The sequence below is a fragment of the Glycine max genome, chromosome 15 (assembly GCF_000004515.6).
Source record: "Glycine max cultivar Williams 82 chromosome 15, Glycine_max_v4.0, whole genome shotgun sequence".
NCBI lineage: Eukaryota > Viridiplantae > Streptophyta > Magnoliopsida > Fabales > Fabaceae > Glycine > Glycine max.
The window spans coordinates 2,070,971-2,086,172 of record NC_038251.2 but is presented as its reverse complement, the minus strand read 5'-3'; the positions used below and the strand labels follow the sequence as shown (position 1 = coordinate 2,086,172).

General features: G+C 32.3%; 1 protein-coding gene and 1 pseudogene across 2 annotated transcripts; both read left to right on the top strand.

Annotated features, from left to right (window-relative positions):
• The first annotated feature begins 2,937 nt into the window (after nt 1-2,937).
• Nucleotides 2,938-8,008, top strand: LOC100800687 (serine/threonine-protein phosphatase 7-like; annotated as a pseudogene).
• A 2,315-nt stretch (nt 8,009-10,323) lies between these two features.
• Nucleotides 10,324-13,324, top strand: LOC100790833 (5'-nucleotidase SurE). Of its 2 annotated transcripts, XM_003546670.5 has the most exons (10): nt 10,330-10,788; nt 10,889-10,983; nt 11,067-11,134; nt 11,237-11,280; nt 11,423-11,500; nt 11,583-11,736; nt 11,956-12,105; nt 12,226-12,336; nt 12,702-12,770; nt 12,912-13,324. In XM_003546670.5, the coding sequence occupies exons 1-10, from the start codon at nt 10,538-10,540 to the stop codon at nt 13,008-13,010; spliced, it is 1,119 nt and encodes a 372-aa protein (XP_003546718.1). In that variant the 5' UTR covers nt 10,330-10,537; the 3' UTR covers nt 13,011-13,324. The 2 variants fall into 2 exon arrangements, with proteins under 2 accessions (XP_040865732.1, XP_003546718.1); XM_041009798.1 differs by lacking the exon at nt 12,912-13,324 and having other exon boundaries at nt 10,324-10,788; nt 12,667-12,772.
• The last annotated feature ends 1,878 nt before the right edge of the window (nt 13,325-15,202 follow it).

The following is a 15,202-nucleotide window of genomic DNA, read 5'->3' as shown; positions in this document are numbered from 1 at the left end:
TTATTCTATTTGTCTTACTCTCTATATTATTTACTTCAGTAAAAAAAAAAAAAAAACTCTATATTATTTACGACTCATTCTATCAAAAAGATATTTTGTATTAATTTTATATACTCATAAGTCATCACTCTATATTATTTACGACTCATCCTATCCAAAAGATATTTTGTATTAATTTTAATTATATACTCATAAGTCATCTTAAGGGCGTTAAGATAATAAAGAATAAATACATAAGAGCTTAACTAGAGAAAATTTGCGAGGACGGTGCCATAATAAATATTTAATTGAAGCAGCTAAATTAAAAATTTAAATAAAAACCGGCAGAAGTTATATTAAAAAAAAGTATATGCAATAATCACATCTTGGCACATTATTAACTTCTAGTCCTGTTCTGTCAAAAAAAAAAACTTCTAATCCTGTTACGTCTTAACGAATGCATTCTGAATATTAATTAAAAAATAAAAACATAAAAAATGATTGTTAAAAATTTCAGAAAGAATACATTGATAACCTTAAATAATGTCTCGCTCTTTTATAAATTTTCTTCATTTTAAATTTCCCAACTAATTAAAGTGTTAATTATTAGTTTTTAAATTTTTTTATTAGAATTTGAGGATCGCATTTTTGAGTTTCCCTCTTGGTTTCTATCATTTTCTTTTTTAGCCGATTCCTCTAACGTAGTTTTCTATGGAGGTTTTTAGTTGGAGCGGTTTATGCTCCTTTCTCTAATGAGCATCCCTTAAACATTTTGAGGAGACAAAAAACAACAGGATCAACGATGGAGAGGAAATCACTTGTTGGGCTGTGCTTCTTCTTTGTTGTTGTCTTAGCTTCTCGTACGTCTATTTTTAATAGAGTAATCTTATGTAACATATTTTTCTATTGATTCGTAAAATTTACAAATAAAAAAACAAAGTATATTCAATAGCATGAAAAAATAATACTTTATGCACTTCGTAAGTATACTAATAACTAATGAAAGATGATAGAAGCATTAAAAAGTTTTCATTTTAATGTGTTGATTTTCTTGAAGGCTATATTGTCCAAAATAGTTGAATGTGTGGTAGTAAATATAGAAGTGATTAACCTATTGATTCTTTGGAATTTGTGTAAGAAATGGTGGTGGAGGCTGGTAATCGTGGTATTTTGTTCCCAGAAGGATGCATTGAGCCAGTTGGGAGCCAACAGTGTAAGACAGGGGAAGGTTAATTTAGCTGGAGGCACCTCAACAATGGTCATTTATGCTACTGTGCCTGTTGAGCTTCGACAATTGAATATGATACGGATACGATATGACTATACATTATTTTTTAAAAATGTAGGATACGATATGTTTAGAATACGTATTAAAAATTTAAAACCAATAATATATTTATTAAACATTAATAAACATAAGATAGAAATTACAAATAACTATGATCCAAAAATTCAAAATACTGGAATAATATTACTAACAATAAATAAAAATTATAAATAACTTCTTATTGTCTAGCTAGAAATAGGAACAATATCAATTTCATCCCCTCCTTAACCATCATATGTAAATAAGAAGAAAAAGAATGTAAAGAAAAACAATATTAAAAAAAGTTATTAAGCACGTACCCAATTAAAGAAGATGTAATATCTTTAGAATTTCAATAAATATGAATTTTCTTCTTTCTTTCTCTCCTACTCTCTGTTGATTTATATAAATAAATTACCACTTGATGGGGTTTGTTATCTCAATCTTTTCCTTTTTTTAAGGAAGGATTTTTTTAATAGAATTTTTTAAGGAAAGATTATATGTTAATCTTATCAAATATATAAAAAATCTGGTTCTATCTTTTTTTTGCTGTTACTTGTTTATTTTATTTTAAATTTGACTATCATGTCATTCCCATGTTGTGTTCATATTGTATCAAAACTTTTTTTTTCCTTTTTAAATTGGTTTGGAATTGGATACGTGCAGGATATGTATCCAGGGTATATCCGTATTGAATACGTATCTGATACTATTATGTTGCACAAAATAGAATATCCGTGCTTCAGAGCTACATATAAATAAAACTATAAATAAACCTAATAGCTAGTTTATGTTCATGTTATAACATATTTTAGGTATTTTTCCTTTGGGGGCGGGTATATATTACTCCCTCCCTTTTGTTATTATTGTAAGACATAGTTTAGAAAAAATTGATGATATTTTTCGTAAGACATTTTATAAAGTATTTAATATTTTTTATTAGTTATCTTTATTAAATATTTTAAGTAGTTAGTGTTATTTTATTGATAATGATGCTTAATACTCTTAGAATTTAATGTTTTTATATTACACATAACATATTAATTATTATTAACAAGAGTATAATTAATACATTAGAACATCTATAATGCATAGTTATATAGATGAGTTATTTATTTTATTTTTGTGAGTCTTACAATTTTACATAAATTAAAAATTTTACACAAAAATTCACTCCATTCCTAAGGTTATTAAAATAAGTACTTAACTTAATTTTGCAGTCCTAAAATACTTCAAAACATATTTTATTTATGGTGTAAATGTTTTAAGCAACAATTATTTATATAAACAGTAATGCTTATATTAGTAATTTCATGTCATATGTTCTAGTTTTAAAAAAATTACTTAAAATTAAACAATTCATATAAGAATTTTTATTGAAAATGTTCTTACTAAATTTAAAAAAAGATCAAGAAAGTCAATTGAATTAATTATTTTTATTAATGTATGGGATTGATGTCCAAAATATCTTATAATAACTACAAGAAGAAGTAACAGATAAGCAATTGCAGACATTTTTATGCAAGTGGATGAGTACTAATGCATGTGATTTACTTTACTCCATGCATATTACTTTTCACTTAAGTGATTAGTAGGTGATGTTCCTTAATGTGGTAAAAATAATCTCAACAAGATATTTTAGTTACAAAAGTATGATACGTGTCAAAATCATTCGACAGATACTAGCAGCATTTGATAATTGGACAAATTTTGGTGGACAAATTTGCAGTATTTTATGTAAAGAACCAAACTGTGTGGAGATTAATTGTCAAGGAGAAGATTCAAGAGTAATTGTATTAGGCGATATACATGGGCAGTTTCACGATTTAATGTTTATTTTCAAGCATGAAGGAGTTCCTTCTGAGAACCAGATTTATGTTTTTAATGGAAATTGTGTACATAAGGGAGCGTGGGGAATTGAAGTATTTTTGGTCTTGCTGGCTTGGAAGGTAAGATGATGGCTGCAAAACTTAATAAATGTTGAGATCCTTCATGATTTTGTTGGTGGTAGTTACCTTGTTGGTGTATATTCACCAGGAGGATTTGTATGTTGTAATAACTGTTATGGTGTTTAGAAAGATTTGTATGTTGTAATAACTGTTATGGTGACCAAATAGAATACTTACATCTTTATTACATATATGACACTGAATATTTATTAGCATGTAAAGTTTGCTATTGCATATTCAGGTCTTGATGGCTCACAGAGTATATCTACTTCGTGGAAATCATGAATCAAGATATTGCACAGCAAGATATGGTTTTAAGAAGGAAGTGTGGGCCAAATATGGTGATCAAGGTGAAGATGTCTACAATGAATTCCTAGTGTGTTTCAAGGAGCTTCCATTAGCTTCAGTTATTGTTGACTGTGTTTATACTACACGGAGGACTTTTCCGTAGTGTACATGCAGCCCCTTCACAGAAACCCAAACGGAATAAAGCACACAGGGTGGATCTTGGCTCTTAAGCTGAATTATCCGAAGTTAAAAGATCTTTTGTAGATTTCCCTTATGAAGGTCCTAACATATTATTGAGTGATATTCTCTGGTCTAGACCGTCTAATAGGGATGGTCTGAGGGATAATACAGGTGAAGAGTTAGGTTTACGGTGGGGTCTTGATTGCACTGAGGCATTCTTAAAGCAGCACAATTTAAAGGTAATGACATTCAAAATTTTAATTTGACTATTTATTTTATTGTATGAAGTAATACTATTTTTTTTATTGAATGAAGTAATACTATCTTTTATTTATTGAATGAAGTAATTTGATTAAGATTTGCTGATTTTCTAATTACATAAGTTATATTTGATGTCACACAAACACAAACACAATCAGTATTTTTTTAGCATACTGTAGCCATGATATTTTAACTTTTCAGTATCCTCTTGTCAAAGAATTTAATAGGCTGTCTTCCTATTGTTTTGGAGAATGAATCAGGTCTATTCCATTATTTTATTGGGTTCCTCCTTGTTTATCATGGTGAGAGTGTCAGACTAGAGGTTGAGGGAAAAGGATAGCTGAAAAACACCCATAGAGTGTTTTTATCAGGAAGATAATATTATGAAATTAGGAATTGATCTATAGAGGTTTCAATTTGCCATTTCTATTATTTATAGGCTTCCAGTCTCCTCAGAAGTATGCACTTCTATCTTCACAGGATTCAACTGTCTCTCTTGCTCATCTTTATGTATAGGGCATGATGTTAGATGCCTTTGATGCTGGTCCATGATAACTTCTTTCACTTGCACTAGTGGTTTATCTCACTAGTTGCCTTTACGGCACCTGACTTTTTAGGGGGAAACTTGAGCTTTTGCTGACCCAAAACCATTGATCTCAATTGACCTCACCCCAACATGAAAAGCTTCAAACCTGGATGTCTCTCTGACCATATTGCCCTTTTTTGCTTACTTTGTTTAAGCGTAGTCTGATTCCTTTTTTTTTTTAAAAAAAAAAAATCTTTTTATATTCCTAGGATCAGGAAATTTATTGTTAACTGAAAATATAAACATTATAATTATTCTTTCCAGCAAGTAAAATGAATTATTCACGTTTTTGAATTTGTACACACTTGGTGTGGTAGTTCCCTATTTTCTATTTCATTTTTTACCCCTTTACTTTGGAATAATCCTCCTGTTTATATTCTTGATTTGTTTCACTCTAATTATAAAGAATGCAATCACTAAAATCCCATGCTTGAGGTTGTTGTCAGATGTTTGGAACTATTATCACAAATTGTCATCAATAATGCCTGTCATTAATTGTACAAGATGGATTGCATGTTTAGATGTGTATAAAAGAACCAGTGTAAGTTAATAAATGTTAGTTGACAAATTACTAAATAATGTTCTTACTCTTAGTAAATATTATTCTTTCTGCATAGCTGATTATCAGATCACAGGAAGGACCAGATGCAAGGGCTGGTAGAGATGAATTTGGGGATATGCTGAGTGGATACAGCATAGATCATGATGGAGAATCGGGAAAACTATATACACTTTTTAGTGCACCAGACTATCCACAGGTTCAAATCTGCATCCATGTAGCATTTTTTATTATTAATATTCATTTATTCAATTGTTTTGCATTTATTACACCTGTAGCATTTCCCCTGACAATGTCATAATTCTTTGCTTCACTGAATGATTTTTTGAAGCATGAAAGACATACGCATAGTCATAGCCATATATGCTAGCATATATGCATTATTGGTAACAATGACAATTGGATTAAGATCCAGTGAATCTCCACAGAAAATATCTACGATGGGGAGGGAACTTACCTGCTAAATGAGTTGGAGCTCGTCTCTGTTGTTAAATAAGCGCTAAAGTGGCTTCATAGTGCTATTGGGTTGCAGAATTCCTACGATGGGGAGGGATAGACACTAAAGTTGCTACCTGCAGTTATGGGTTTGTGGACAGGTATTTTTTTAAAATGTGAAAAAGGAGTTAGTCATTATAGTATCTTACCTGTGGCCATTGCTAATTAATGGCATCCAGTTTATGCCATTGCCAACTAAGATGGTTACAATTTTCCCTGCAAGTAGCATCTAATATTTAGACTTTAGGAATCTAGTATGTTGGAATGATTTTTTTCAAATAACTTGTCCTTGAAATGATGGAAAATTCATTCATAATCTACATGTGATATACATTTCTGATTTCACTAGTAACTCTGCGCATGGGAATTGTTATATAGACATATCCCTACAAAGAAAACAGTTGCAACACTTGTGTTTGAGCGATAAATTGAGGTTATTACAAAGAAGTATAACTTTGAGATCTGCAGCATCTGAAATAGTATATCTCCTTAAAGGTCTTTTATTTTTCCGTTGCAGTTTGGTAAAAGGAGATATAACAATAAGGGGGCATATGCAGTATTGAAGTCGCCTGATTTTGCCAGTCTTTCCTTTCACTCATTCAAGGCGGCAGAAAGACCAATGGTAATCTTTTCTTTTATCTAGTTAACGTACAACATCTGAATGACTTGTTTTCTGTTCCTTTTACAGAATCAAATTCAAGCTGGCATTAACTTTCAGTTGGAAGAAAATGAGTTGTGTACTTGTGTATTGAATTTGAAGATTTGAAAAATAAAATCAAGTAATTAATTTGGAAAATTGTGGATATAATGAGAATTTATATAGTAAAATAATTTTATATATGTGAGAATTGTCTTTGTAAAAAGTTTTGTTGCTTAGAAGAATATGCATTTACATGCTGATTATAAATCAATAAGTTATTGAAGTGATTTTTATTTGTCTTTTATCAAGTGTCTGAATTTTGTATTGCTTGCTTTCCAGGTGGACCCTTACGTTGATTTTGATGCCAATAATATGGAATCGAATAAACTAGACTCATCTCAAAGTATATGTTAGCAAATTGCTCTTCCAAGAAGTGCTCTTCAGCTTTCCTTTTCATGTGATAACTATAGGATGAATGAGTATAATTGCATGTAAGGCAATGGAAATTCTAATAGTAGACAATGTTGTGATGCATGTATTTTATATCATATAAACCATTAGGCTGTTATTGTCAAGCTTTACATTTAAAATTTCAATTGTGTTAGCAACAGAAATTTAGTCTCACTCGTTTGTTGACATTTGAAGTGGTACTATTGCTAGGGCATTGTATTTTTTTATATGTGGTATTGGATAAAATGGATTCTTCCCACATGTATGAGTTAGAATGCTTGCCTTATCTTTTGGACCTATAATTTCTAAAGTAGTTTGATATGTTTGAAGGGTGAGATTGAATTTGAATGTTAATTTTTTGTGTTTGCGTCCTTATCAGCTTGGATTAAAAAGCTCTTGTGTCATTGGATTGGTAGCAATCTGACGACAGAATGCAAATAAATTTGACAGTTTTTGTCACTCGTAACATGACGAAAAATGAGTCAAAACCAAATAAAACACATATGATACAGGAAGTAAAATTCAAAAGCCCTTGACCATGCCTATGATATAACATATGTGCAGCCCTTGACCATGTTTTACCACTTAGAGCTGCAATTATAATGTGTTAAGACTTGAGATTCCCAGAGCCAGAGCATTTTTCGCATAATCATTGTGTTGTATTTCTTGCTAAAGATGGAAACACTGAAATCAGCTTACTTCTGTTGGTATGCACACACAGGCCTCAATCTCTACCCTTTCTGCCCCTCAAAGATTTTATCCAGATGGGATGAGACCTGAGTTTGACTTTGGGGCATTAGGCATATATAATGCCCCATGTTGGAATGTAGAACTTCGTGATGGTTCAGGTGGTACTCAAGTTGTGGAGGTTCCAAGGGCACCATTGGCGGAAGGATTGCCTCTGCCTCCAAACATACAGGTAATGAGTGTCATTTATGATTAATCAACATATTTGTCCATATGGTTCTTTTTGCAGGAGCCACACTAGACTGCTTATGAGTATTTGTTTGAGCTAGTTAATGGCCTGAAACATATGATTGTAACAAGGGTGAGTTATGATTCATGACGTTGTTGTTGTTGGTTCTCATATGTCTCCTTTGGGGAATTGAGGTGGTTTTTTCGATTCAGGAGACTGAGAACAGGGCCCGTGTGTCTGCTTTGAGAAGTAGAGCTAGGAAACGAAAGGGTAAGGGTAATTCATAGATGGGGGCACTGCAGACAACACCATGTGACAATGATTATATTACCTCCGTAGCATGTTTACTTGTCCTTTATGTAAGTATATTATTTAACTTTCTTGGTTCAATGCAACATAGCTTTGCCTCCAATAGCATGAGCTCAAATTTGTGTCACTAAGCTTCTTAGAGGGACTTAGAATATCGGCGCAAATAATCAGAATATTCAAGGCTAAAAGTGAACTTGCCTTTAATATATCAATCGGTCTTCGTTGCAACTTGAAATTGCAATATCCCCATTTTGAAATACATGACACAAGAGTTACCAACCAATATCACGCTCTTTAAAACAATGTTTGATAAATTGATGATGGCCGATGGGTACTGATACGTGATTTCGCTATCTGTCTGCATTAAACATCAGAAAAAAAATTGTTACGGTCACGCTTTGACATTAATGATATTGTGAAGGTTTGGTAAAGCAAGCATAAGTATTAAGTAGAGTGATGCAATTATAAATGAAGAAATATTATCAATGTATTCTCCGAGTATATTTTCTAAACCTATTTCTTATTATCTGTCCATGTTTAGGATTTTTTTAATTTTTTTATTATTATTAAGTGTGAAATGTGATTTAATAATAAAATAATACGTTGTATTTAAAATGGGATGTTGAAAATAGTTTCTGCATGCTAAAATTGTTGAACCTGCCTGACATGATCTACATGCACGTCCAAACTAAAAGGCAAATCCGAACCATTCCATGAAGAATATTTATTATTCTCTGAGCAATTGGATCTAATCATGTCATACTTTTTAAGCCATTAGTTGGTAAACAAAGTTTTAAACACCATTAAATAAGGGTATCAGATATTTCAGATTCAGATCGGATAAGCACTAATTAATTTTTTTGGTTGCATCCTCCTATCATTATGCTCACAGTTGGCTACACGACATGCATCTCTTTTGAAATGCCTTACACCCTGTTGACCTGTCTTTCATGACGCTGTCCTTTGCAACCTTTGATTCTTTTTTTAATTACATTTTTTTCCTTTTCTTTTTATAACATTTTAATCTCATTTTCAAGGACAGGACATGATTTTTGCATTTAAATGACATGCATCATAACAAGTGTGCGAATTAATTAATTTCTTTTTTGTATTTAAAATAGTTTTATTATTTAAATTTTTGTAAACATAGTAATATTTAAAATGTAACAAATATACCGGCATAAATAATGTAACAAATGTTAAATTTATATATAAAAGTGATTTTTTAATATAGTTTTAACACTCACTTTTTGCCTAATGGACCCACCATTCAAAACTTCAAAGTGGCATTAGGGATCATTTCAAAGAAAAAGTGTGAGGCATTGAAAGCTTGTAAAGGCTGTTACCTCGGGCATTATCTTGTAGTTGTGAACTTTGTCAAATTAATTTGATAAGTCCAATCTAGATTGAGACTCTTTTAAAAACAAAGCTTTTAGTGTACAAAAAAAAAGGTTTTAAAAGAATAAATAAATTAGGCAAGCTTTTGTTAGTTTGAAATCTATAATAATGCATTAATTAGGCAAGCTTTTAATGCATTAAATAATGCATTATAATTTTTAGATTACGAATTTCCTCTAATAGATCACGATCGTCTGTATTTGATTTTGTAAAAGAAACAAAAATACAAACTAAAAAAACGAATAACTTGCATTCGAGGTGCACCCGGTGAAGAAAACAATCAATTGTAAAGAGATGCAACATATAAACATCATGACAATGAAATATTCAAATACTAAGATACAAGAAATGCCAAAAAAATATCAAATATTCACGAATGCTTATTTGTTTTGGTGTGAATAGAGAGGCAATATTTCTTTAAAAAAAAAAAAGAAAAAAGAAATGGCGAATGTTTTTATTGTCTCGGAAATGATAAAAGTTAAACGAAAATAGATAATATAAAAAAGAGGAGGCTACGAGGAGAAGTTTCTTTCATTTGAAGTGGAGCTCACAGGAGAAATACATTATTTCTCACTTTTATCTTTTCATTCTTCTTTTCTCATCCTTACATAAAAAAAAAACGCCTTTATCTACATTCTATCAATTTCCTTTAATCTCACTATTTTATTTCTTAATAATACAGTATTTATACTTATTCTTTGTAATTTTTTAATTTATTTTTGAGCGAAATAGTTTAAATTCGATCCAAATTTTAAACTTAGCCGAGCCTTTTTCAACTTGTTGATTGAGTCTCATCTGAAATCTACATAAAACATTTTGCATTATTAAAGTAGAAGATTGACGTCATCAAATTGAATTTTGATGAGTGTAATTATTCCTGTTTTGTATTTTTCCGTGATAGCTAGATTATAAGAAGGCAAAAAAACAAAAGACATAAATAACTAATTATAATTGAAATCTTAGAGACTAATCAATGGCGAAGTCTTGTGTCATTACTCTTTATTATTTCAAATCTAAAATCCCGTTTTCCCCTTAAATTCGTGTTTCCACGTAAACGGCGTTAGAAGCGGTCTAATTCTAATACTATCTATATTTGAGTCACTCTACTCCTTTTCTTTCTTTCTTCATTTTCAGCGCTTTATTGCCCCCTCCTTTCTCTTTCGTTAATTAGGGTTTTCCATTTCCATCGTCGTTTTCAACCCGTAACGACGTCGTTTCAAGATGATGCCCCCTGGATTCGTTTCCAATCTCCAAGAAGTGCTTCTCAACCGAAAAGGCGATTCCAATTCGAATTCAAATGCGGAGCAAGAACAATCCAGCAGCGAGAACTCTGAGCCTGTTGAATTCGACGCGTCGAAGCCAATTGTGTTGGTGACGAACGGCGATGGCGTCGATTCCCCTGGCCTCACGCACCTCGTTGAAGCTCTCGTTCAACAAGGCCTCTACAATGTCCACGTCTGCGTTCCTCAATCGTGAGTCTTCTATAATATATAAAAATGCAACATTGTAACATTTTTTCTCTTCTTCTCGTTCTGTCTTTGTAATTTGTTAGTTCGTGAAATTTTTGGTTAGGGACAAATCGGTTTCCGGGCACTCCGTAACGCTTCGAGAAACTATAGAAGCTGCTTCTGCCAAAATTAATGGCGCCACCGCCTTTGAGATTTCTGGTATTATATAATTTTAGGTTCATTGCTTGTAATACTATTGATTGATTCGGTCATATGAACTTAAATTGTTGTTTGTAATTCAGGAACTCCCGTGGATTGTGTTTCGCTAGCGTTATCTGGAGCGTTGTTTTCGTGGTCTAAGCCTATGCTGGTTAGTGTTTATTTCGTGCCACTGGAAATTATGCGGGTGATTGATTGTTCTCGTGAGAAAGGAATGAAGATTTATGGATGATGACGTGGTTTTGAATTTCAGGTTATTAGTGGGATTAACCGCGGATCAAACTGTGGTCATCACATGTAAGTTGTTCATCTATGGTTGGAGATGAACATGTAGATCTAAGTTAGTACGCGATCTAGGAACAACTTTCAGTCTCATGTTATCCGGAATTTGCTGTCTTTATGACCCGTGTTTATCTCATTCTTTTCAAAAAATACACAGGTTCTACTCAGGGGTTGTTGCCGGAGCCAGGGAGGCGTTGTTATCTGGTGTACCAGCTTTATCGATGTCATTAAATTGGTAAATTAATGATTCTATACATTTTGGTTTTAACTGTGCTTTGGTGCTGGGGATTATGAATTGACATCGTGTCCTGTTGTAGGAAGAAGGATGAAAGTCAAGAAAATGATTTCAAGGATGCAGTGTCAGTCTGTTTACCGTTAATAAATGCAGCTATTAGGGATGTTGAAAAGGGAACTTTTCCCAAAAGCTGTTTTTTAAATATAGAAATTCCCACATCTCCTTTGAATAGCAAGGTTTGCAAATTTTATTATACATTGGATAAATTTTTCTTATGTTTTGCTGTACTATGCAAAATGTTCTAGGCCTTGGGCCATATGTTGAACAAAATTTAGTGTGCATGATAATATTCTTGGCTGATTAGATTCTAATGTTTTTAAATATTTCATAGTTACATCTTTCTTGTTGGTATTATTGTTTACATGTATGTAATGTAATAATTTTTTTTTGGATAGGGTTTCAAATTGACCAAACAAAGTATATGGAGATCCACTCCAAACTGGCTAGCTATTTCCTCCAGCCGCTATCCAACTGGTCATTTCTTAGCCAATCAAGGTGGCCTTGGTCTTCAGTTTGCACAGCTTGGCCGAGATGCTTCTGCTGCTGTAGGTGTCCACATACTTACATATCACGTCTTTATGTTATCTGTAATCTGAAGGGGTTTTAATGTTTCTAATATATTATAATGATGGTACTCAAATCTTGCTCATATTTATCTACTTCAGGGTGCAGCTCGTCGATTGGCTACACAGAAAAAGAATTTGGAGATTATTGAATCAATGGGATCTGCAGGGAAATCTGATCCCAACAGGGTGAAGAAGTACTTTAGACTAGAGGTAAATAGGTGGAAAAAAACAAAAACTTTGTTACAGTTTGCTATCATGATGCAAAAATCATGTTAATATTTTAGTTAATCTGCTTTTACATGATAATTACGATTACGAAGATACCAATATTTGGAGGAGATTATCATAAATTTTTGTTTTCATATGTTGCCTGTAACCTTAATATATTTATTCTAATCATGGGTTCATCTGCTGTTCTACATATTAATTGTAACACCTCCCTGCAATATGTAGATATGATTTGGGTTGCTATTTGCTAATTTCCTTTTTTGCACTTGTTTATGTTTGTATACCAATTAAATATTTTTAAATTGTTTGTAGAAGTGAACTTAGCTACACTCTTCTTGTATCTTCAGTTTTCGGACAATCAGCAGGAGGAAGAAATAGACGAAGATCTGGATTACAGAGCACTTGAAAGTGGATATGTAAGTTGGAATAATATATTAGTGTCCTTTCAATTAACATATTTATTTTCCTTATTGGTGCATGCTACTATGCTGGTATCTTCCGGGGCTAGCAATTTTCCCTCGTTCTGATCGATTCTTGCATGTGATCTGGTGAAACAGGTTGCAGTGACTCCGCTGTCTCTTTCTCCTCATATTGAGACTGATATTCAAATGGCAGCTTCTGATTGGATTTCTGCTGTGCTTCCTGGTGAACAATAAATTTAGTATGATTGTGTACATTTGAGATTTATGATGATTCTTTTTTCTCTTTTTTTCTACCTTAAAGCAAAAATGGAGCAGAAGCGGTAGTCACACCAATTCAATAGTGGATTTCCACTTGTACTATTTTTCTTTTTCTACATTATTTTGTTCCCTTTTTCATTGTTTCAGTCCCTTTGGTCACTTAGTTATTTCTGATTTGAAGCAAATGCTTCTTGTAATTTCTTGGGCATATTTTAGAAAAATGCCATTTCGTCTGTTTGTATACTTGGGCATATTATTGATTACTACCAAAAACACGGGAGCAGCTGTAATTTTCCGGGTTTTTTTGTTTGTTTGTTTGAAGATAGTTAAACTTTGGATTGATGTTTTCTTATCCTCTGACTAAAATACATTGGTTACAAGTTAGTTGCACTATTGCGTTTGGGTGTTATTGTGAAAAATTTACGTTGAAAGAGTATTTTTTTTTTTTTGTACATAAAAGAGTTAGTTTTAAAATTGGATTTTGTATGGATAATTAGAAAATATAAATCGTTTTTATTCTACGGAGGGCCAAAGGCCCAAGATATAATCACGTTTAAACGATATGTAAGGGTATTTGAAAAAAAAAACTTAATTTGTTATAAGTAAGCTTTATTTATGGCGTTGATTTTGGGGATGCTATTGTTAAAAAAAAAATGATTGGAGGTGTAGATAATAACTGAAAGGTGAAATTACAGTCACGTTTGGTGGCAGACTGGGCTCCCTAAACACAAGTGTAGCACCGACATAGGCGTGATGGAAATTGATGTCGGCAGAGTGCATGGAATGATTGAAGGTTCTTCGTACCTCTCTATGTTTGGGTTTTTACACGTACACTCAAAACACCACATTGAAGCCGAACTAGCTATCCAACTCACCCTCCCACACAGCTTTGAGAACAGGATCTGAACTTTTGATCCAATCATTACAATAGTTACCGAATTATTTCTACCCTAATTTAATTATTTTATAAATTATTAGATTAAATTGATTTTTTTTAGAACAATTGAATGTTTGTTGAAAAGATTATTTTATTAAGATAAGAAAGTTTTTGGGCCGACCCGGTCCATCAAGTTGTAGACTAGTAGTTTGATAGGCTGGTTTTTTTTTTTTTTGGATCTACTCCATGCCCAAGGATAGCTATCTATGAGGCAGTTGCTTTCCGCACCTTCAATTTTACATTCCGGATTAGATAATACGCTATAGAACATTAGGGAATATAAGATTGATAAAACATTGGGGAATATAAGATTTTCATGAGGCTGATGTTGACCAAATGGAAAATAGAGAAAAAAGAGTATAAATATAACAGGTGAGATAATGTGATAGAAAAGGAGATACAGAGAGAAAAACAATATGTTGATGGAATATTTGAAATATAGATATTATTCCCCCAACAAAAGGAAATGGATGTTTTGTCTTCATTTATTGTGTGAAAATCTGATTCCATTTCTTTCACACGACAAATCCAAACTTTCACTGATTACCAAATTTTGTGGAGAATGGTCAATTCAATTTTATATCTCTTGATTGACAACGAATGCATAGATGAATAGTTGGGAAACTTTGTTGCAAAATGCGAATGGGACACAGATACTGCTTACTTCATGTGCATGGCTGATGTGAAAATTCACAACAGGTACAGAACTAAACTGCACAGAGGACAATGTGATCAGAAAGGCAGCCAAGAATAGCCAATGTGTCTGTCAAGGTTTCAATCCACTGGCTCTCATCCTACTATGCTCGCTAGTTGCACTGTAAGAGCATCTTTAGTGGTATGATTTATTATATTTATAGTTACGTAACTCTATTATAATTTTTACGTGAACTTGATTATGACTTATCATTTTATTTTATGTAGTTTAAGCAATTTTCCTTTTTAACCGCTCAACTCTAAAAATTTCATCAAATAGGTCTCGTAAGTTATCTGTTTTTATATTTCATTCATCGACCTTTATTTTTATATCACAAGTTACCACGCAAGCTGAGCCCTTTATTTCTAAGCAGAGATTGGTTATTCAAGATTCCCTTTCTTATATTGCAGTCACATAACACTGCTGCAATGATGCAACTCACTCAAGCTATACCATTGGTTAATAGTAAAAGCAACTTAAGATAGTGAGTTGGAGATGCCCTAACTATTGCCTATGATTTTATTTTTTTTCCCCCCA